Source organism: Podarcis vaucheri, assembly GCF_965113315.1.
Source record: "Podarcis vaucheri genome assembly, chromosome: 17".
In the NCBI taxonomy this organism is placed as follows: Eukaryota; Metazoa; Chordata; class Lepidosauria; order Squamata; family Lacertidae; genus Podarcis; species Podarcis vaucheri.
In genome coordinates this window covers 35884291-35906692 of record NC_138755.1, presented here as the reverse complement: position 1 = coordinate 35906692, position 22402 = coordinate 35884291, and the positions used below count along the sequence as shown (strand labels likewise).

Genomic DNA, 22402 nt, shown 5'->3' with positions numbered 1-22402 from the left:
AGGGCTTGTCAGTCCAACCCCTGCACAGTCTCATCAGGGCTGACTTTAAGGCAATTGGAGCAATTGGGCCAAATTGGGCCCCACGGGCCACTGCTAAGGGGGCCCCTGCACTAGATGGATTTTATTTATATCTATAAGATTTTGCAGACTTTGGCTGTGAACTGGGGCCCTACAAAAAAAAAATCAAGTTGTGCCCCACTGCTTCAAACTGGGCCCCACTGGCTAGCCCTTAGTCTAATAGTTGCTGGGCCTGAGTTGCCCTGCCCTTGCATGAAGCCTTGGGTTTACAATTTTGGGAGAGGGGAGACTGCGGCACTGGGGCACGGGCAGGCTGGCGAGGCCCCCTAGATTTAGAGGCCCAAGTAGTCCTGCCCTCACATGAAGTATTGGGTTTGCAATTTTGGGAGGAGGAGACTGCCCGCTGGGCACTGGGGAGTGGGAGGGCTGGTGAGGCCCCCTAGATTTAGAGGCCCTAGGCTTCAGCCTACTTAGCCTATACATAAATCCAGCACTAGCTGTGGACCATGAGTTCCCCTACCTTACATAAGAATAATACACTGGTAAAAGTGCATACATGTGATGTGAAGGATGGGGAACCTCTGCCCCCATAGGTGTTGTTGGACTCCATTTCCCATCAGCCCCAGCCAGAATGGCTGGTGGTCAGGGCTATGGGAGTTGTAGTCCAACAACGTCGAGAACGCAGAATAAGAAAGTCCTAATGGAACATCCCAAATTATTTCCCCACCTGTCAGCAGTAAACATAGCAACGTGAACTCAAAATCAATTTCAATGGAAGACACAGCAAGAAAAGGCAAGGTTTTCATTGCCTATAGGCTGAGCTACACCAGTAAGTGTACAGTACAACCAGCTTTGGAAGCAGCTGCTCAATAATAATAATAATAATAATAATAATAATAATAATAATAATTTTATTATTTATACCCAGCCCATCTGGCTGGGTTTCCCCAGTCACTCTGGGCAGCTTACAACACATATAAAAACATAGTAAAACGTCAAACATTTTTAAAGAAAACTTTCAGCGAGTAGAACTAATGAAGGAACCTTGAGAACAAATAATCTGAAAGCAGTTTTGGAATCATGCACAGACCAGCTCAAGTCACTGGTTTGGAAACTCAGGATTCCAGTTTGGCAACTTGGAAAAAAACAAAAACTCGTTGTTATTAAACCAGTGTCACTGACTCTACCTTGATTTCCCACCTCAGATGTGCTTTCATTCTAGATCCCCTGGTCTGCGCAGGGCAGGGCAGAACAGAGCGAGGAGCTGGAACGGGGAGTAATTGGCACAGGCCTATGATTCTGAGGAGGCCGACTTTGAGTATTTGCTCTGTTCTGTTACTTGTTGGCGCTGTGGGTTAAACCACAGAGCCTAGGACTTGCTGATCAGAAGGTCGGCGGTTCGAATCCCAGCAACGGAGTGAGCTCCCGTTCCTCGGTCCCAGCTCCTGCCAACCTAGCAGTTCGAAAGCACGTCAAAGTGCAAGTAGATCAATAGATACCACTCCGGCGGGAAGGTAAATGGTGTTTTCGTGCGTTGCTCTGGTTCTCCAGAAGCGGCTTAGTCATGCTGGCCACATGACCCGGAAGCTGTCTGCGGACAAACACCGGCTCCCATGGCCTATAGAGCGAGATGAGCACCACAACCCCAGAGTCGGTCACGACTGGACCTAATGGTCAGGGGTCGCTTTACCTTTACCTTTTTATGCACGACACGAACAGTTTGAAATGGGGCCTACATTTTCTGTCCAGCCTGGGCCCATTACCAGCTTTGCACAGCCCTGGGTCTAGCCAGGAAGGAAAGTGTCAAATAATTCATAGGGACAGCACACACAAAAAGTGCATGCTTGTGTGGTCTTCAAAGAGATTACCTAAATCTTCCTAGAGCCAATGGCTTGTGTATAGTTTATTAACGATTGCAGCAGGCAGGCAAACCAGGCGTTCATGTGGAGGGGGAAGGCATGACACATAATGTGGTGGAAATACAACAGGTTATCTTTTTAGAAAGCACTATGGAACAAGCTGTCAATAAATGCAACTCTCAGCAAGTATAACTTGCGCCGCTTTTGTCGTTGCACCATCAGGAACGGCATCTCTACAGTCCACGTAGAGTCCACATATTAAACATGCTGATCCCAACGCACCAATTGGTCTGTCGAATGATCGCCTGGAGGGACAGCACAGGGCTGTGGAAAATCCACAGGATTAGATCCTAGTCTTCGCTTCCGGAATTGCAGGAGACTGGGGTTATTCAAAAGCGTGTAAAGCAACAGCCATCTTTTCCTGGCTCTGCCTGATACCCTGGGAGCTAAAAACAAGACTGACAATTAAATTTTCAAACATCAGCAACATGCATGCACCACAACCTCTATACCTTATTTATAAGGCTTCCATTTTGTTTCCAGGTAATAATAATAATAATAATTTATTATTTGTACCCCGCCTGAACAGGGCTGCCTTAAGATGTCTTCTGAATGTCAGGTAGTTGTTTATTGCTTTGACATCTGCTGGAAGGGCGTTCCACAGGGCGGGCGACATCACCGAGAAGGCCCTCTGCCTGGTTCCCTGTAGCTTTGCAGCTGTAGGTACAACTCTAGGTGCTCACGTTAGTGTTTAAAGCTCAAAGTAACTTAGGCCCCAAATATCTGCAAGACCACCTCCTTCCTTTTTACCCTGGCCTTTGATACCTGAAATACATATCTTGGGACCAACCCTATTCACTTGAATGCTAATCCTTTTTAAAAATTAGGCTTCTAATTGTCGTAACCCACCCTGGGGCAGACTAATGACTGTTCTGAAAGACCTTTCCTTTTGTTCCTTTCCCTTGGAGCACTCAGAGGTCGCTTTCAAAGAGTCAATTGACTGCAGTAAAATAATTATTTATTTTGCTATGACAAAAATGGTACAGACAAGCTAATGCTCATTGCCTGCCCCCCTTCTCTGGGCTTGCCAGCCTTTTTTATACCCTCTGGGACGGATGATTATTTGATTTCCCAGAAAACACATGGTTTTCACTGCGTGGCTCAGAGCTAGAGGTTGGTTTTATTTTGCTGCTGGTTGCTTAAATTTTATCTTCCCTGCTATCTCTCTGCAGCCTCATTGCTCTGTTTAGCGAGCGCGCAGACCTTTGCTAGCGTCTGTCCCTCCTCCTTGTCCGCTTTGCTGCCATGGCTCTCCTTCCCTCCCTCCTCCCCGGCTCCAGGTCGCTTTAAAGCAAGCAAAGCGAGAGCCTCATAGAGCGTGTAAACGGCTCCCCCTTTGCTTGACTGACAGCAGCCATGGCTCCGATCCGTGCATTCGCTCCGTAACACGCACAAGCATTTTCCCTTACTTTCTAGGAGCAAAAAAGTGCGTGTTTTGGAGCGAAAATTACGGTAATTGGGATCTGCTGCCTCATGGATGGGTTGGCCCTGGTTGGACCAACTAGCCAACCTGTCAACCTCAATCACATACAGTACTTATAACATTCACTGTTTGGACAGCGAATCGTACAGCTGGGATAGCAGAGACTTTCAAAACAAAACAAAACTCTAGAATGGAATGTGACCAGTGCTGCTGTGAGTGAATGGGGTTTTCAAAGAATATGTAGTGTTGCCAACTGGCCGGGGGTGGGGGTGGGGTGGGACTGGCAGGCTCTTATGCACTTAAAAGCAGCTTGCTCAGCAGAAATCAGTAGCGGTAGCTTTTCATGGCATAGACGCCGATAATGTCCTCACATCCAGCTGCTGTTACAAGACCCAGGAACAGTGGGCTGATGAAAAAGTTGGCAATCTAAGAATAAGTGGGGCACATGTCTTTTTTGTTTGTCCCTTGCTAGGTAAAGGTAAAGGGACCCCTGACCATTAGGTCCAGTCGCGGCCGACTCTGGGGTTGCGGCGCTCATCTCGCTTTATTGGCTGAAGGAGCCAGCGTACAGCTTCCGGGTCATGTGGCCAGCATGACTAAGCCGCTTCTGGCGAACCAGAGCAGTGCACGGAAACGCCGTTTACTTTCCCGCCGGAGCGGTACCTATTTATCTACTTGCACTTTGACGTGCTTTCAAACTGCTAGGTTGGCAGGAGCAGGCACCGAGGAACGGGAGCTCACCCCGTCGCGGGGATTCAAACCACCGACCTTCTGATTGGCAAGTCCTAGGCTCTGTGGTTTAACCCACAGTGCCACCCGTGTCCCATTGGCCCTTGCTAGCCCAGAACAAATTTTGAGTTTCTGAACTTCTTGTTCTTGGGAAGAAGGGCTTGGGTTTTTAAGAATTAGAAAACATCCAGGACAAACAGTTTTTAATGTGTACATTTTTTCAGTTCCTTGGTGGTAGCGATAATAGGAGCCATCCTCACAACTGCAGAGTTACAATTTGCAAAACATATCTTTAGGTGCCAGGCAAAAGCATTATCATCTCCCAGGCCTTTGGCTAATTAATCAATGGCCTTTTAAACTATGGAGTGTGTGTGTGTGTGTGTGTGTGTGTGTGTGTGTTACTGTTTTGCTTGTTACTATGTTACATATTTTTAATACAGTCAAAGCTTGGTCGTCGAATGTAATCTGTCCCGGAAGGCCGTTCGACTTCCGAAATGTTTGACAACCAAAAACTGAAAGCGGAAGCCTCGATACAATAGGGAAACTCAAAATGGAAGCTGTGTAGCACATTCGACTTCCGAAAATCATTTGAAAACCAGAACATTTACTTCCAGGGTTTTGGCATTCGGGAGCCGAAACATAGAATAACAGAGGCGTTCGGGAACCAAGGTTTGACTGTACTGTAAATCGCCCTGTCATTCTTCGGTGAAGGGCAGTATATCAAAGAAAGAAAGAAAGAAAGAAAGAAAGAAAGAAAGAAAGAAACAGCTAGAGACACACAAACATATAAGCTTTGTTAAATAGACTCCCAGCATTTCTGATAGTTTACCTATTTCCCGCATGTCCGTGTTTTCGGTGGGTCCATTGACTTTTTGCCCTTGCCTCTGTCTGATTTTGGTATCCAGGATGTGGCAGAAGCAGACAAGGATGGGGTTCGAGTGGTAGTGGTCCATCAAAAGCATTGCAACCCAAGACTTGTGTGCTACAGTGAAATAAACACCATTCACCTGTTGATGCCAAATGCACCCTTCCATCCCCACAATGAAGCCATGATGCATTGGAAATGTAGATCAGTTCCGTATTTTGAGAACTTCCCAGTATCCACAGCATCCGTCTCTCGGGGTGCTTACCTTTATCACAGCCTTCAAAGCCCTTTGGCATCACTGGCCTGTCCAGTCGTCCAATCAGGAAGGCACCCAGGACAGTGCTGCGTAACACTCTCATGAGGCAGGAAAACAAGCCCACCACCACCGAGTGGAAGAATAAAAAGTAGCTGAAGTTTACAAAGGCTTTCCTGAAATGAAGAGATGTCTCAGCTGAGCAGTTCCACAGTCACCCCCCACAGAAAAAAGTGGAGGCAGGACCAGGTGTATTTGCTTTCAAACTACAGTAAACATAGCTCAGACCAAAGCATAAATATTCTCCAAGTCTGAATTTGAAGGCAGATGCGGTTGCATTGAGTTTGCTACAATATTCAGAAATGCTTAGTGATTGTTCCTGCGCGTAGCTTAAGGAAATAAAGGTGATATAATACTATATAATTAAAGTTGTTGAATTTGAATAACTGTACTTGTTGAATGGTTGAAAAAGCTTTACAGTGGTGCCCCGCAAGACGAATGCCTCGCAAGACAGAAAACTCGCTAGACGAAAGAGTTTTCCATTTTGGAGGTGCTTCGCAAAACGAATCTCCTATGGGCTTGCTTCGCAAGACGACAATGTCTTGCGAGTTCCTGCGGGTGTTTTTTCCTCCCCCCCCCTTTTTCTAAGCCGCTAAGCCGCTTATCAGCTGATCCGATCAGCAGATAAGCCGCTAAAAGCCGCTAATAGCACTAATAGCGCTAATCCGCTAATCCGTCAATGGGCTTGCTTTGCAAGACGAAAAAACCGCTAGACGAAGAGAATCACAGAACGGATTCTTTTCGTCTTGCGAGGCACCACTGTACTGCATTAACCCTGGACAAAAAGAAGGTGTCAGAAATAGCTTGTTGCTTCCAAGAAAATACAGACATACAAATGCATGTAAATAATGGGAAATAGACATAAGTGATTTCATCCCATTAATCACCTATTGGAATACAAGAGGGTAGCACTTTGACTTGAATTACACAAGCCGCACCATTGCCATTCCCTTTGTTTGCAGCAGGGGGAGTCAAAGTAGACATTATTGGACTAGCAACTCCCATCAGCCTCAGTCAGCATAGTCAGCGGTCAGAGATGATGGGAATTGTAGTACAACAGTATATGAAGAGCACTAAGTTCATTATGCCTGGTTTATTGGTTTTTAATAAGAAATATAGGCAGACCAGAACATGAAAAGACAAGCAGAGACAGAAATCTGAAGACAGGGAGGAGACAGAGAGTCATATATGATCTAAAAAATTAAAGGTGGGTGCCATTTTGCAACATGGGTTTAAAGGTAAATTCTGGTTCTGAAAAAGACTATGGACTGCGGGTGTCATAGAAGGTTTGTTTAGGGACTCGAAGGATTTGCAACTTGGAGCTGATTGGCATGTTCAGAAGAATCTTGTGGCAGAGGGAACATTTCAGATTGTGGGAAGGGAGAAAGCGAGAGTTTCATCACCATTATCAGTGGTGGCCTTTTTATAAATATAACATGCTGCAGGGATAGCTCATAGAATTGTAGAGTTGGAAGGGACCCAGGGGTCATCTAGTCCAACCCCCTGCAATACAGGAATCTCCAAAAAAAAGCATCCATGATGACCATAAAATCTCTGATTAAAACCCTCCAACCTCCTGAGGGAGACTTCCCATCTTCCCATCTTGCGTGATTTGCCTAGGTGCCCTAATGGAATACCTTTATTCAAGGAATTGAAGACCAGGAATAGTCTCACTCCCTGATACCAACCTGTTGTCAAGTGCCAGAGGTCTCTGATCGTCTTTTGGTGAAATCTTCGGCTGAAGAAAGACTCGAGAACCTGCAAACAACTCCAGCCTCCTCAAAAGCATGACGAGGACAAATGAAAGACTGTGAGGCAGAAAAGGAAGATAAAACTATTTTGAGAAAATTATAACCACTGCAAGGAAATGGAGATAAAGAGTTTTTTTCAGGTAAGTTCTACTCAGACCAGCTGAAATGAATGTAAAAGGACCCCCTGGACAGTTAAGTCCAGTCAAAGGTGACTCTGGGGTTGCGGCGCTAATCTCGCTTTTCAGGCCAAGGGAGCCAGCGTTTGTCCACAGACAGCTTTCCGGGTCATGTGGCCAGCATGACTAAACTGTTTCTGGCACAATGGAACACCGTGATAGAAACCAGAGCACACAGAAGCACCATTTACCTTCCCACCGCAGTGGTACCTATTTATCTACTTGCACTGGCCTGCTTTAGAACTATTAGGTTGGCAGGAGCTGGGACAGAGCAACAGGAGCTCACTCCGTCGCAGATTCGAACTGCCGACCTTCTGATTGGCAAGGCCAAGAGGCTCGGTGGTTTAGACCACAGCTCCACCCACATCCCTCTTCTTATTTACACACTTCCAAATCTGTCTCCTGGTTTGTTTGGGGAGGGTGGGGCAGCATCAAATTGTGTGGTTCGTTGGGGAAAGTACTGTGTGCTTTTGGTGGTGGTTTGCTTGTTTGCTGGCGACACACAATTTCTTCCCTTGAAATCTCCTACCTTGTAACTGTGGAGTTGCATGGTCTTCGATGGGTGAATGAACCTAAGACAGTGGTGTACAAACTTTTTTCAAGGAGGGCCAGATTTGATGAAGTGAAGGGCCGTGAGGGCCAACCAGGGTTGTTGACCTTTTTTGCTAAGGTTTTTTTTAAGGATTTTACCCCTGGAAGTAAACTGCCACAGGGGCCGGATTTAACCAACCAGTGGGCTGGATTAGACCCCTGAGATGAACTTTGGACCTGCCTGACCTAAGATAAGCATGCCCATTAACTTAAATGGGTCTGCTCCATGCCCCCCCCCCAAAAAAATAATCACAAGACGCAACACATGCCCATCAACTTTAAGGGGACCTGGCTGCCTCAAATATTTTATGCGGGGGGAGCAAAGGGACCTCAGGCCCTAGGAACTGGCTCCTATGCCACAGAACAATCACTCCAATCCTCAGTCTCTCATCAGTGAATTTAAAAAAATATCTTTATTTGTTTAGTGGAATCTGTACAGTGCTTAGCTGTTAAAACCTTCAAGCGCTTTATATAAAATACAGTCATACCTCAGAAGTCGAACAGAATCCGTTCTGGAAGTCCCTTCGACTTCCAAAACATTCAAAAACCAAATTGCGGCTTCTGATTGGCTGCAGGAACCCACGGAACCCGCGTCAGACGTTCGGGTTCCAAAGAACGTTCGCAAACACTCACTTCCGGGTTTGCGGCATTCAGGCACCAAAACATTCGACTCACAAGGTGTTCAACTTCCGAGGTATGACTGTAATATATACTATAAAGTAATCATTTACAAAAGAAGTTAGCCTTTTTATTTTTTTTCGTTTACAAATTATAAAAAGCCGTTATTATTTTTAAGAAAAGAGAGCTATTCTTCTGAAAACTGACACTTACATCACGGTTCCCCACTTGTCCAGAAGTTTGGCCCATTCACCATGTACCATGGGCAAAATAATCACATACACAAGAATCATCCCAGCTACAAATTGCATCAGATGCATGATCAGGTAACCTGGATGGAAGATAAAAGTTGTCAACATGGAATTGGGGGAGAGGGATGGGAACACCAGCCCCCTATGAACTTATGCCAAAGGCCCGAGAGACAAGTTATCACATACCCCATATTATGTATGCGATTTGGTAAGCGGTGAATCTTCCCAGTGCTAGCTGTTGATGTAAAGAGAAAAAGAAAGGGCGGTTCGTTTATGCAGGCATGCCACAAACACAATTTGGAAGCAAAAAATAGAAATAGAACTATTGTGTTTCCAAGCACAATTCCAAGTGTTGGTGCTGATCCTTAAAGCCCTATACCTGAAGGAGCGTCTCCACCCCCATCCTTCAGCCTACACACTGAGGTCCTTCTGGTGATTCTCTCATTGCCAGAAGTGATGTTACAGGGAACCAGGCAAAGGGCCTTCTCGGTAGTGGCGCCCGCCCTGTGGAACGCCCTCCCATCAGATGTCAAGGAAATAAACAACTATCTGATGATTAGAAGACACCTGAAGGCAGTCCCGTTTAGGGAAGTTTTTAATGACTGATGTTTTAATGTACAGTGGTGCCTCGCAAAACGAAATTCATTCATTCCGCGAATTTTTTCGTCTAGCGAATTTTTCGTCTTGCGAAGCATGGTTTCCCATAGGAATGCATTGAAAATCAATTAATGTGTTCCTATGGTCAAAAAAAGTCCAAACAAAGCCAAATTTGGTACAACAAGAGTCTATTAAGTGCTCTTTAAAGTCACACATACTGTAAAGAGCATTTCAAAATTCAAACCCAGAATTTTTTTAAAAAAACAGCAGAGTGGCCCAAAGGTCACAGAAAATCATAAAAATGCAGGGGGAAAAACACAAGCTTCCAGATTCTTGCAAACCCCTCCCCAACTGTTCCCCCAGCCACCCAGCACACAGAAATTCAAACCCAGAATTTTTTTAAAAAAACAGCAGAGTGGCCCAATGGTCACAGAAAATCATAAAAATGCAGAAAAAAACACACAAGCTTCCAGATTCTTGCAAACCCCTTCCCAACACCAAGTCCTTGAATTCCAAACACCCCAACCCAAAATCCAAAACCCCCCAAAAAAGTTTTAAAAGCTTAACTTACCAAATGGCTGCAAAAGAAGTTTTGGAAAAGCTTCAAAAATCACCAAAGTCTTTAAAAACCTCAAAAAAGGCTACTATGTACACTGTGTTCTATGAGTTGCTCCTCGAAGTCAAGTCACAACTGTATTAACGGTGTTAAGAAAAAGGAAACAAACTTGCAAGACGTTTTCGTCTTGCGAAGCAAGCCCATAGGGAAATTCGTCTTGCGAAGCAGCTCAAAAACGGAAAACCCTTTCGTCTAGCGAGTTTTCCGTCTTGCGAGGCATTCGTCTTGCGGGGCACCACTGTATTTTTAATCTCTGGTTGGAAGCCGCCCAGAGTGGCTGGGGAAACCCAGTCAAATGGCTGGGGTATAAGTAATAAAATATTATTATTATTATTATTATTATTATTATTATTATTATTATTATTATTAGCATATGAAATCTAAGGGGGTAACCCCAACCTGACAGTAGCATGTAACCTTCTGTCAGAATCAGGTTCCTAAATAAAGCAAGAGAATTGACTTTAAAGGACTGTGTGAACAAATTGAACGTGGGGTTATCACACAAACCTGATTTTCACCAGACATTCTTCTCAAGGTAAGGTTCTGAGACTAGAAGTAAGCAACACTGAGGGGGAAATAGCTGGGGTTTCAGGGGAGGGGGAGCGTTCAGCACCTCCTGCCCTCCCTTATGTAAAGGGTAAAGAGACCCCTGACCACTAGGTCCAGTCGTGGCCGATTCTGGGGTTGCGGTGCTCATCTTGCTTTATTAGCCGAGGGAGCCAGTGTACAGCTTCCGGATCATGTGGCCAGCATGACTAAGCCGCTTCTGGCAAACCAGAGCAGCGCACGGAAACCCCGTTTACCTTCCCGCTGGAGCGGTACCTATTTATCTACTTGCACTTTGTGCTTTCGAACTGCTAGGTTGGCAGGGACCGAGCAACGGGAGCTCACCCCATCGCGGGGAGTCGAACCACCGACCTTCTGATTGGCAAGTCCTAGGCTCTGTGGTTCAACCCACAGCGCCACCCGCGTCCCTCACCCTCCTATATAGGAAAATGGGCACAGTTCACAAAAATTCATCTACAGGGTATAGTCGTTAGTGTCAGACTAAGTCCAGGAAAGAGTCTCCACTCAGCCATGAGGTTTTATTTAAAACAAAAACTTGTACACCACTTTGATATGTTTTTATGGTACAGCGGTTTATAAATATTTCAACGAACAAAATAAGATAGCTAGGTAACCTTGAACCAGATCAGTGCCAGATTACCAAATAGGCAGAGCAGCCTCTGGTCTAGGGGCCCTGTACCCTGTTAGGATATTTCCGTTCCACCTTAAAAAGGGGACAGGCTGTTGTGAGTCACAGCCTGCGTACTTCCTGCTCACAGGAAGTTTCTGCTTTGTTTATAGCTTTTGTTTCTCTCTGTTGCCTGGACAGGAAGGCAGGCAGTCATGTTTTTTCTTTGTTCTGACCACCGCTGAATAAAGCTGTAAATATGCTGCTCTCCTTCGTGAATCTTCCATTTGGAAACTCTGCAAAAAGGGTGTGTATGAGTCCTGGAATGTGGACAGTTATTTCCGAGGCTCGTGTCGCTGATACTAGTGGTGTAGTGTGGGGGGTGCAGGGGGGGCCGGCCGCACCAGGTGCAACATCTGGGGGTTAGGGTTAGGGGGCGCAAATCCACGGGTTAGGGGGTGCAAATTACTTGCCTTGCCCCGGGTGCTGACAACCCACGCTACGCCACTGACTGATACTGTTCATATGGGAGACCGGGAGTCGACGTGGAGACATGGTGGCCTTTGTCTCCCTGGCAGTATCCCAACACCTTTTTAGGGGCCCCGTGACAATGGATCAAAATAGGCAACAGCCCCCTTCTGCTCAACTGATCTGCAAAAACCATGTGCCTCTGTGTGTCGTGCAAATGTGTGTGTGTGTGAAATGGATGGCCACATCCATTGCTAGTATCTGCAACCCACCCATGGGTTGGCCAAAAAAAGGTTAGCCACCCCGTGTCTCATAGAAATATATGCAGGGCTTGTTATTCCCTTTCAGGAAATGAAAACACATTTTCTGGACTTCTGCTATCTCCACCGCACTCCAGTCTAACGCAAGGGAAGCCAACATGATGCCCTTCAGATTTGCAGGACTACAATTCCACAAATGCTGGCCGTGTAGGCTAGGGCTCACAGGGAAATGGAGTCCATCAACAATGGGAGAGGACCAGACTGGGGGAGGTTGATCTAAGAGGGCTTTCATGAAATCAAAACAATTCCACAATAAATATGTTCTCTATCCATCTACTTTTCTCAACTGCCTAGGAAGAGGTCCCGGGATCTCAAAGCGAAAAACTGGGCTCTGGTAAAGTGACTGTAAGTTGACTTTTGACTGAAAGGATTTTTAAGGTGTTTTTTATTATTATTATTATTATTATTATTATTATTATTATTATTATTATTATATTTATACCTTGCCCATCTGGCTAGTTTTCCCCAGCCACTCTGGGCAGCTTACAGCTCTGTTCGACAGTGGAATTTGCTGCCAAGGAGTGTGGTGGAGTCTCCTTCTTTGGAGGTCTTTAAGCAGAGGCTTGACAACCATATGTCAGGAGTGCTCTGATGGTGTTTCCTGCTTGGCAGGGGGTTGGACTCGATGGCCCTTGTGGTCTCTTCCAACTCTATGATTCTATGCTTCTATGATTCTATGAAAATTGTCAAACATCAAACATTAAAAATTTCCCAATACAGGGCTGCCTTCTGATGTCTACTAAAAGTCAGATAGTTGTTTATTTCCTTGACATCTGATGGGAGGGTATTCCACAGGGCGGGCACCATCACTGAGAAGGCCCTCTGCCTGGTTCCCTGTAACCTCACTTCTCACAGTGAGGGAACCGCCAGAAGGCCCTCGGAGCTGGACCTCAGTGTCCGGGCTGAACGATGGGGGTGGAGACGCTCCTTCAGGTATAGGAATGAAAACTCCTATATGGGGTGAAAATAGGAGTAAAAACTCACCACACATTGAGTAGATGGCACAGTTTCCGATTCCGATTCCGTCAGAAAGTAGCACTTCTTGCCTGCCCGCAGCTTCTTTATGTGTTTTCTAGTGAGGAAAATGTTTTTTAAAATGTTTGGAGACATCACTCTAGTAGGTGACATCTGGATCTTTTGAAAGGCAGGTCCCATCATCCCCAGCCAGCATGTCAGGGATGATAGGAATTGTAGTCTGACAACATCTGGAAGCAACCAGGTTAGGGAAGGCTACCTTCACACCTCCTCTAACATCTGTACGACACAAGAAGGGGAAAGTCTCGGTTTTAGCATCAGTAGCCAGATACCTAAAATCAGGAGCAACGTGGTGCCCTCCTGACATTGCTAGACTACAATACCCATCATCCCTGACAACTGGCCACACTGGTTTAGACTGATGGGAATTGTAGTCCCATGGCATTTGTAGAGCACCACATTGGCTGCTTCTCCCCTAAGAATCTATCACACACTTAGAAGAAGGAAATTTGTGTGTCGTCACCACCAGCCTTAAGTGCCAACTTGCCCCCGCAACCGTGAGTGCCCGGGGCCATGGGTGCCAGGCAGCGTGCATGGCCCTGGCACTGAAATTTGTGGGTGCCTAGCCCCTTCATCTTAAAAAGCATCTTAAAAAGCAGAGACATCACCTTGCCAACAAAGGTCCGTATAGTTAAAGCTATGGTTTTCCCAGCAGTGATGTATGGAAGTGAGAGCTGGACCATAAAGAAGGCTGATCGCTGAAGAATTGATGCTTTTGAAATATGGTGCTGGAGGAGACTCTTGAGAGTCCCATGGACTGCAAGAAGATCAAACCTCTCCATTCTGAAGGAAATCAGCCCTGAGTGCTCACTGGAAGGACAGATCCTGAAGCTGAGGCTCCAAGACTTTGGCCACTTCATGAGAAGAGAAGACTCCCTGGAAAAGACCCTGATTTTGGGAAAGATTGAGGCGCAAGGAGAAGGGGACGACAGAGGACGAGATGGTGGGACAGTGTTCTCGAAGCTACCAGCATGAGTTTGACCAAACTGTGGGAGGCAGTAGAAGACGGGAGTGCCTGGCGTGCTCTGGTCCAGGGGGTCACGAAGAGTCAGACACGACTAAACAACAACAACAACAACAGCCCCTTCATGGGCAATTTTGTGGGTGCTTGGGCACCTAGGATGCCAGGGAGTTGGCATATATGCCACCACCACAAGAGAAGCTCAGTTGCAGACTCCCCAGGAATAATCAGTTCAAGCTCACCTTAAAAAAAAAGTTTTTTATTGTTGCGTATAAAAACCCTCCACAGTTTCCATCCAACTTCATCGGTTTATGACAGTACAGTGGTACTTCTGGATGTGAATGTGATCCGTTCCGGAGCCCCGTTCGCATCCTGAAGCGAATGTAAGACGCTACTGCACGTCTGCGCATGCGCGGATCGCGTTTCGCCACTTCCACGCATGCGCATGACATCATTTTGTGCGTCTGCGCATGCGCGAGCGGCGAAACCCGGAAGTAATGCGCTCCATTACTTCCAGGTCGCTGCGGAGCACAACCCGAAAATATTTAAGCTGAAGCATATTCATCCCAAGGTATGACTGTACCACAAAGTCTTGCTTTTTTTAACACTTGTCTTGCTGTTTTTAACACTTGATTGGGAGCTGCCCAGAGTGGCTGGGGAAACTCAGCCAGATGGGCGGGGTATAAATAATAAATTATTATTATTATTATTATTATTATTATTATTATTATTATTATTGCTGCTTTGTCAGGGAAATAGTTGGAGCAGTTTCACTGGAAGACCACATGAAAAAGCATTCTCCATTTGTGGATCTAGCAAGGGTTTTGGCCCACAGGGTTGCAGAAAACACTCGGTTTCCCTGAGTGCTGATGCAGCAGTGGCACAGTTAGTATTATGTCTCCACTGGCATTTTCGCTAACCACAGTTTGCCCACAGTATAGCAAGCTCACTATTACCCCACACTGTCAACCGTGGTTTGTCCCCGGCGAAAATGCCCATATGAAAACCATGCTAACCACAGTTATCATCAAATCTGAAGGGGAAGAGGGAATGTCCGTGCAAGTGGTCAAGCCCAGTGGACATTCCCAAATCCTGATAAGGCAATTGCCAGTCTTATTTTTGCCCTAGGATATCCACAGCTTATCCATACCTGTAGCAGGCTAACATTAACAGTACGTAAGCAACACTCATGACAGAGGAAGTAACAGTTGTGCAAATCCAAACACCTGTGAAACAAGCAAAAAGACACAATCCATACAATATTCTTTGAACACATTGGAAAATATGAACTGACTTAGCCTTGCCAGGAACACTTTCAGTTTGAAAACAAACAATGCAAAACATGTGCTTATCACTGATCTTCTAAACATCTGTACTGTACTGAAACTCTGATGTGCTACATCATATAGGGATAAACATGTATCCTTGCTTTAAACCTCTTCTTGGTTCTTCGCTTGTGAACTGCTCAGGGTAGATTTGGAAGGGCAAAACTTAAATGGATACACCACATGAAAACTTTTTACGTTGAGATCTGGACAGGCTAAAGTGCTAGGGTTTGTCAACATCCGGAGAAGAAACCTGAACTTCTGAACATGGAACACCCCTCCCAGAGCAGAGCACCACGATGCGCATAAGCAGAGATGAGAAACTCAGAGCCATGAGCCAAATCATGGCTGAGGTTATTACCCCTCTACTATTGTCCATGCTGGGTCGCGCAGCTACTGTGACCTTTTTTTTAGCAGATCAAGATGATCAGGTGACAGCAAAAACTGCAAGGTTTTTAGCAGGGTCAATTAGAATAAGATCTATTATTTGGTTATTGATTGAAACCTCCAAAATGTACCTATTTTTTGCTCCATAAGACTCGCTTTTTCCCTCCTAAAAAGTAAGGGGAAATGTGTGTGCGTCTTATGGAGCGAATGCAGGCTGCGCAGCTATCTCAGAAGCCAGAACAGCAGGAGGGATTGCTGCTTTCGCTGCGCAGCAATCCCTCTTGCTATTCTGGCTTCTGAGATTCAGAATATTTTTTTTCTTGTTTTCCACCTCCAAAAACTAGGTGCGTCTTGTGGTCTGGTGCGTCTTATAGAGCGAAAAATATGGTATTTTGTATAGTTAAGTTTTTGACTCTATCTTCAGTCCATTTTGTTTTGTTTTGTTTTGTTTTGTTTTGTTGTTATGGCTAGTGGCTGATGCAAATATAGATTCTTTGGATTCATATAATACCCTCTGTCCATCTAGCCCCAGAAGGTCCTCCTCCAAATAATACAATAGTTAGATTTAGGATGCAAAACTTTCCCCCTACCTTCTACAACGGTATTGAATTCTCCAAAAGACTTGGAAAAGGCCATGGTTTCTTCTAATTCGTCAGGAGAAGATTGAAGCAGATGGTCTAGCAATGTTTTAAGATTTTTTAGCATGTCGAAAATAAACTTGGATACAATAAATTCACCTACAACAAACTGGAGGATACACAGAAGATGAAGACAACAACAGTGGCTATCTCCAAAGAAAAATGATAGGATAAAACAACGTATTATGCTTTTCTGAAATAAAAATAATACAGTGGTACCTCGGGTTAAGAACTTAATTCGTTCTGGAACTTCCGGAGGCGGCGCGAAACGTGTAATGGCGGTCCTCTTTGCGCAGCAAAGAGGGGCTCCGCAGAAAAGGGTTGTTCGCTACGGCGAAGCGACGACCCATTAAGTTAAACCACGAGCAGAGCGAGCTCGTGGCCGTGGGATCCGGCGGGCACCGAGAGCGACCCCCAAAACGAAGAAGGGACCCCGTAAGGGGCTCCGGAAGCGCGGAGGGGAAGCGGTGCTGTGGATTCATCGCTCTTTCTGCGGGAGTGAAGCCGCGCAGCTGCTACCGATGAGCGCCGACCTTTCTTCCTTTACATTGGATTACAAAGTAACTACTCGTGAGTAGGATTTATTTGAGATTGGATTACAAATTCGTGAATTCGGCTGAAAGCGGGAGACGAGAAAAAGGAAGTCCGTCTCCCGGAGGTGCTTAATGATCAAAGGCAAAGAAACTGACAAGCTGGAAGCAGTACAAAAGGGTTTTTAAATGAGAGACAGCATACGTCTGGAGAAATTCGGAAATTGAAGGGAAAGGCAAGTTATCTTTATTTTTCTGTGACTGTGTCTATTTTACTTGGGGTTTCTTCTCCGCTAAAACTTTCAAAACTTTAAAGACTTGAAAATCCCTAGTCCCGGACTTTGCAGCGGGCAAAAAGTTGTGTTGTGGATACACTTACAAAGTTGAAACAGATACTTAGAGGCACTACCGGTGGATACAATTAAGCAACTGTATTTTGCACCTTTTAGGGAACTATTGTGGCAAAATTGAGAGGGCTCTGCAAGAAGGAAAAGTTCTTCTCTAAAGACATTTATTAATCTAACTAACTGTAGGAACTTTAATGGCGACGGAAACTTTGTTTCTTCTTTCATGAACTGAACAATACTCCCTCTAGTGGAGTTTGGGATTTACAATTTCCTGAGAACTGACTTTGTTTTGTCTCTCTGTGGTCTGGTGACTCACTCTGAGGCCTGTCTTTCCCATGGAACTTTGGACAGCTTGACCTTGAATCCAAAGACAGGTGTGGAATGAGTGTGGAATGAGTGGTAAACCAAAAACAAGAGCTGCGTCGAAAGCAGGGAAAGGCAAATTGGTACAAACAACTTTGGTTTCCCAGGGCCGTAGATCTTCAGTCCCTGCGGTATTACAGGCTGTACCATTACCAACAACCCCAGCTGAAGAACCAGAACAATTAACAAGTGAAGATATGGCAGCTGGGGGATCCAACATTCTTCTAGAGGAAATGCTACAACAATTTGCAATTTTGAACAAAAAAGTGGATGATCAAACTGCAAAAATTGACTTAGCCACATCTTCAATCAACAAACTTTCTGAACAGGTGGCTAAGCATTCACAAGATATTGGAAACCTAAAGGACGTTGTATCTGAAAATCGAAAATTGGCCGAGGCTGCGAATGAGAAAGTAGAAGCAGTAACTAAAGAAGTGGAGGAACTGAAAGGAGAGGTAAGGCCACTCCATAAACATATTACTGACCAGCAGGCCTATCTGTCTTTGGTGGAACTGCGAAACAGGGAAAATAATTTGAGATTACGCTCTATCCCAGAGATCGAGAAAGAGGACTTGACTGGCTTTTTGACAGAAGAATTCTCTAAATTCTGGGGTATAAACGAAGATACAGACTTTAAAATAACAACTGCATTTAGAGTGGGAAGGGCTGCTGGGAAGGACAGACCTAGAGATTGTTTGATTATCTTAAGGACTAAGCAGGAGAGAGACAAGCTACTCGACCTACATTTCAATAAAGCACTTGAGATCCAGGACAGAAGAGCACAAATCTACAAGGACATACCTAAACAATTACTGGATCTAAGATCTAACTACACTGACCTAACTGGACTTTTGAGAGGCAACGGAATACCTTACAGGTGGGAGTTTCCACAAGGCCTTTCGTTCAAATACAAAGGAAAGAAGATAAAAATCAAAACGAAAGAGGATAGCCAGAAGTTCCTACACGACCACGGAGAAGATTTGCAGAAAGGAGCGGTAGCTATTTGGCCACCACCAGAGCTAGGAAAAGAGCCACCACCCTCGGATTTGGACAAAAAAGAAGACACCCAACAAGAGTAACAACAGATTGATACAGGATGTCTCTGCAGCTCTATAGTTGGAACATTAATGGCGCGAATTCCCCAGAAAAACGCAAAAGGATTTTCCATATATTAAAGAAAGAGAATTTGGACATAATTTGTTTGCAAGAAACTCATGTGACCAGGCTACACAGGAAGGTGTTAACAAATAAAAGATTAGGCCAAGAATTTATTTCATCAGATAGAGTTAAGAAGAGAGGCGTGGTGATTTACGCCAAAGAGAATCTATCACCAAAATTTTTGTTTAAAGATGAACAAGGAAGAATCCTGGCTATTGAAATTCTGACCCAAGGAGAAAAAGTTTTGATATTAGGAATCTATGCACCAAACGAGGGGAAATCAGAATTTTATAAGAAGCTGCATGAGACATTACTGGACTATCTGGACTACTCCAACATCATTATGATGGGAGATATGAATGGGGTCGTCTCTACTTTGATGGATAAGTCACAGAATCAGAATTTGACTAAAGACGGAAGACTACCAAAAACTTTCTTTGAACTAACTGACAATATGGACCTAATTGATTTATGGAGGACGAGAAACCCCCTAGGTAAAGAAGGAACCTTTTTTTCTGAGGCCCACCTGTCATGGACAAGAATCGACCAAATTTGGGCAACTAGAGGGCTGGCACCTAAGACTACAAAAATAGAAATCTGCCCAAAGACTTGCTCCGACCATAACGCTTTGAAAATGGAAATGAGATTTACTACTGCCGACTCCTTCAGATGGAAAATGAATGACAACCTGTTAAGAGATCAAGAGATCGTAAAGAAGGCCCAAAAAACTCTAAAGGACTATTTTGAAATCAACTTGAATACCTCGGTGGAAAAAAGAATTATCTGGGACGCAAGTAAAGCTGTTATGAGAGGGTTTCTGATACAACAGAATACAATCAAGAAAAAACTTTGGAATAGTAAAAAAGATAAGATATTGGAGAAGATAAGTGATGGAGAGAAAAAATTAAGAGTGAATCCAAAATCAAAAGAGACTTTAAGAGAAATCAAATTTCACCAGTCACAATATGCGAAATTGATTAACCAAGAAGTGGAATGGAAAATCAAACAAATGAAACAAAGATCTTTTGAATCTGCGAACAAATGTGGGAAACTGCTCGCTTGGCAGTTGAAAAAGAGACAAAAATTAAACTACGTTACCAACTTAGAAGTTGAAGGGAAAAACTTTCAGAAACCGGGAGAAATTAGAAAGTGTTTCCAGAAATATTTTAAAAAATTGTACACACAAGAACCCGAGGAGGCAACCGAGATAGAACAATTTTTGAAAGATAATGGCCTACCAAAATTATCTCAAGAGAAGAGATCAATCTTGAATTGTAAAATAACACAACAGGAAATCGAGGATGCCATTCAGAATATGCAATTAGGCAAATCTCCGGGCCCCGATGGACTTACCTCCAAATACTACAGGACTTTAAAAGACTATTTGATGCAACCATTAATGGAGGTTTGCAACCAGATTATGGGGGGAGGGAGGGCACCAGATACGTGGAAAGAAGCATTCATCACATTGATACCTAAAGTGGAAACTGAAAAGACTCAACTTAAGAACTATCGCCCCATCTCACTCCTAAATGTGGATTACAAAATATTTGCGGATGTCTTGGCTAACAGATTTAAAAAGGTATTAAATGCAGTAATCCATAAGGACCAAGCAGGCTTTCTCCCAGGTAGACATTTGTATGATAATACCAGGAACATTATCGATATTTTGGAACTCTTACAAACAAATATTAACACCAAAGCGGTGTTAATTTTTATTGACGCGGAGAAGGCCTTTGACAACATTTCTTGGAAATTTATGAAGAAAAACTTGGAAGGGATGGGAGTGGGAAGGGGGTTTGAGAATGGAATAGAGGCAATCTATTCTGAACAAAAAGCTAAGTTGATAGTGAACAATGTGGTGACAGAAGAACTTCATATTGAAAAAGGAACACGCCAGGGGTGCCCCCTATCCCCTCTGTTGTTTATTTCAGTCCTGGAGGTTTTGCTGAAAATGATAAGGGAGGATCGGCAGGTACAAGGAATACGGGTCGGAGCGAAACAATATAAACTGAAAGCATTTGCAGATGACTTAGTTTTAACATTACAGGAGCCAGAATCTAGCACAAAAAGAGTTTTGGAATTGATTCAGAAATTTGGTCGGGTGGCGGGTTTTAAGTTGAATAAACAAAAGACTAAGGTGTTAGGGAAAAACTTGACGGTTACTGAAACAGAGGGGTTTCAGAGGGAAACAGAACTAAACATTGTTAAAAAAGTGAAATACCTGGGGGTCAATCTGTCCTCCAAGAACTTGAATTTATTTAAAGACAATTATGAAAAATGTTGGTCAGAAGTTAAAAAAGATCTAGAAATCTGGTCAAGATTGAAACTATCCTTGTTAGGCCGAATTGCAGCTATAAAAATGAACGTTTTGCCAAAAATGTTGTTTTTGTTTCAGGCTTTGCAGATCGTGGACAGAGTGGATTGTTTTGGAAAGTGGCAGAAGGATATTTCTAAATTTGTCTGGCAGGGCAAAAAGCCCCGAATAAAGTTTAAAATATTAACTGATGCAAAGGAGAGAGGGGGGTTTGCCCTGCCGGACTTAAGGTTATATTATGAAGCTGCGGCCTTCTGCTGGATGAAAGATTGGATTTTATTGGAAAATACTGATGTCCTAGATCTGGAAGGCTTTAACAATTCGTTAGGTTGGCATGCGTATTTGTGGTATGACAAGGGGAAAACACATGGAATGTTTAAAAACCATATTGTCAGAAAAGCAATATTTATGGTCTGGAAAAAATACAAAGACTTATTGGAAAGTAAAACTCCGAGGTGGATTTCACCAATAGAGGCCAAAGCTCGGAAAACATCCAATATGGAGGCATATTGGCCGAAATATTGGGAAATAATAGAAAACATTGGAGGTAATTGGAGGTTGCAGAGCTTTGAAAAATTAAAGGATAAGGTGCAAAATTGGTTACATTATGCCCAAATTAATGAGGTTTTTAAGCAAGACAAAAAAATAGGATTCCAGGTGGAAAAATCGAAACTTGAGACAGAGTTGTTAGAACCAAAGACCAAGGTAATTTCGAGAATGTACAACTTGCTGCTTAAATGGAACACTCAGGATGAAATAGTTAAAACAGCCATGATAAAATGGGCTCAAGACATTGGTTACAATATCATGTCAGAAGACTGGGAAAAGTTATGGACCACCGGTATGAAGTTTACGGCATGTAATGCCTTGAAAGAAAACATTATGAAAATGGTATACAGGTGGTACATGACCCCAGTCAAACTCGCTAAGATATACCATTTGTCTGATAATAAATGTTGGAAATGTAAGGAGGCTGAAGGGACATTCTTTCACCTCTGGTGGACGTGCCCAAGACTGAAGGCCTTTTGGGAAATGATCTATAATGAGTTAAAGAAGGTGTTTAAGTACACCTTTCCCAAGAAACCAGAGGCCTTCCTTCTGGGCATTGTCGGCCAGAAGGTGTTAAAAAAGGATAGAACTTTCTTTATGTATGCTACAACTGCAGCAAGAATTCTTATCGCCAAGTATTGGAAGACCCAAGATTTGCCCACACTGGAGGAGTGGCAGACGCAACTGACGAACTACATGGAACTGGCTGAGATGACTGCAAGAATCCGGGACCTGGGAGAAGAGGCAATGGAGGAGGATTGGAAAAAATTCAAAGACTATTTGCAAAAGTATTATAAGTTGTATGAAACATAAGATGTCGTATGATTTAGAACGTTAGCCCCAGCAATGAAGTTTAATTATTTAGGAAATTGTTAACATTCGGGAAAGAACCAAAGTTTAAATGGGTTAAATGATATCAGGTTATATTTTTAGAGTAAACGGAGAACAAGAGATTTAAACTTA

General features: G+C 44.0%; 1 protein-coding gene across 3 annotated transcripts in view; it reads right to left on the bottom strand.

Annotated features, from left to right (window-relative positions):
• Nucleotides 1–912: 912 nt before the first annotated feature.
• Nucleotides 913–22402, bottom strand: part of LOC309521836 (stimulated by retinoic acid gene 6 protein-like) — a 61359-nt gene continuing 39869 nt past the window's right edge. Inside the window, exons 10-18 of one of the 3 annotated variants that reach the window (XM_082204864.1) lie at nt 16128–16284; nt 14976–15051; nt 12814–12901; nt 8841–8889; nt 8617–8734; nt 6956–7075; nt 5220–5383; nt 4919–5071; nt 913–2335 (exon numbers count right to left, since the gene is read on the bottom strand). In XM_082204864.1, coding sequence (XP_082060990.1) covers nt 2136–2335; nt 4919–5071; nt 5220–5383; nt 6956–7075; nt 8617–8734; nt 8841–8889; nt 12814–12901; nt 14976–15051; nt 16128–16284 — 1125 coding nt within the window. In that variant the 3' untranslated portion in view covers nt 913–2135. The remainder of the gene's footprint in view (nt 2336–4918; nt 5072–5219; nt 5384–6955; nt 7076–8616; nt 8735–8840; nt 8890–12813; nt 12902–14975; nt 15052–16127; nt 16285–22402) is intronic. The other 2 variants (XM_082204865.1, XM_082204866.1) reach the window with 2 other exon arrangements.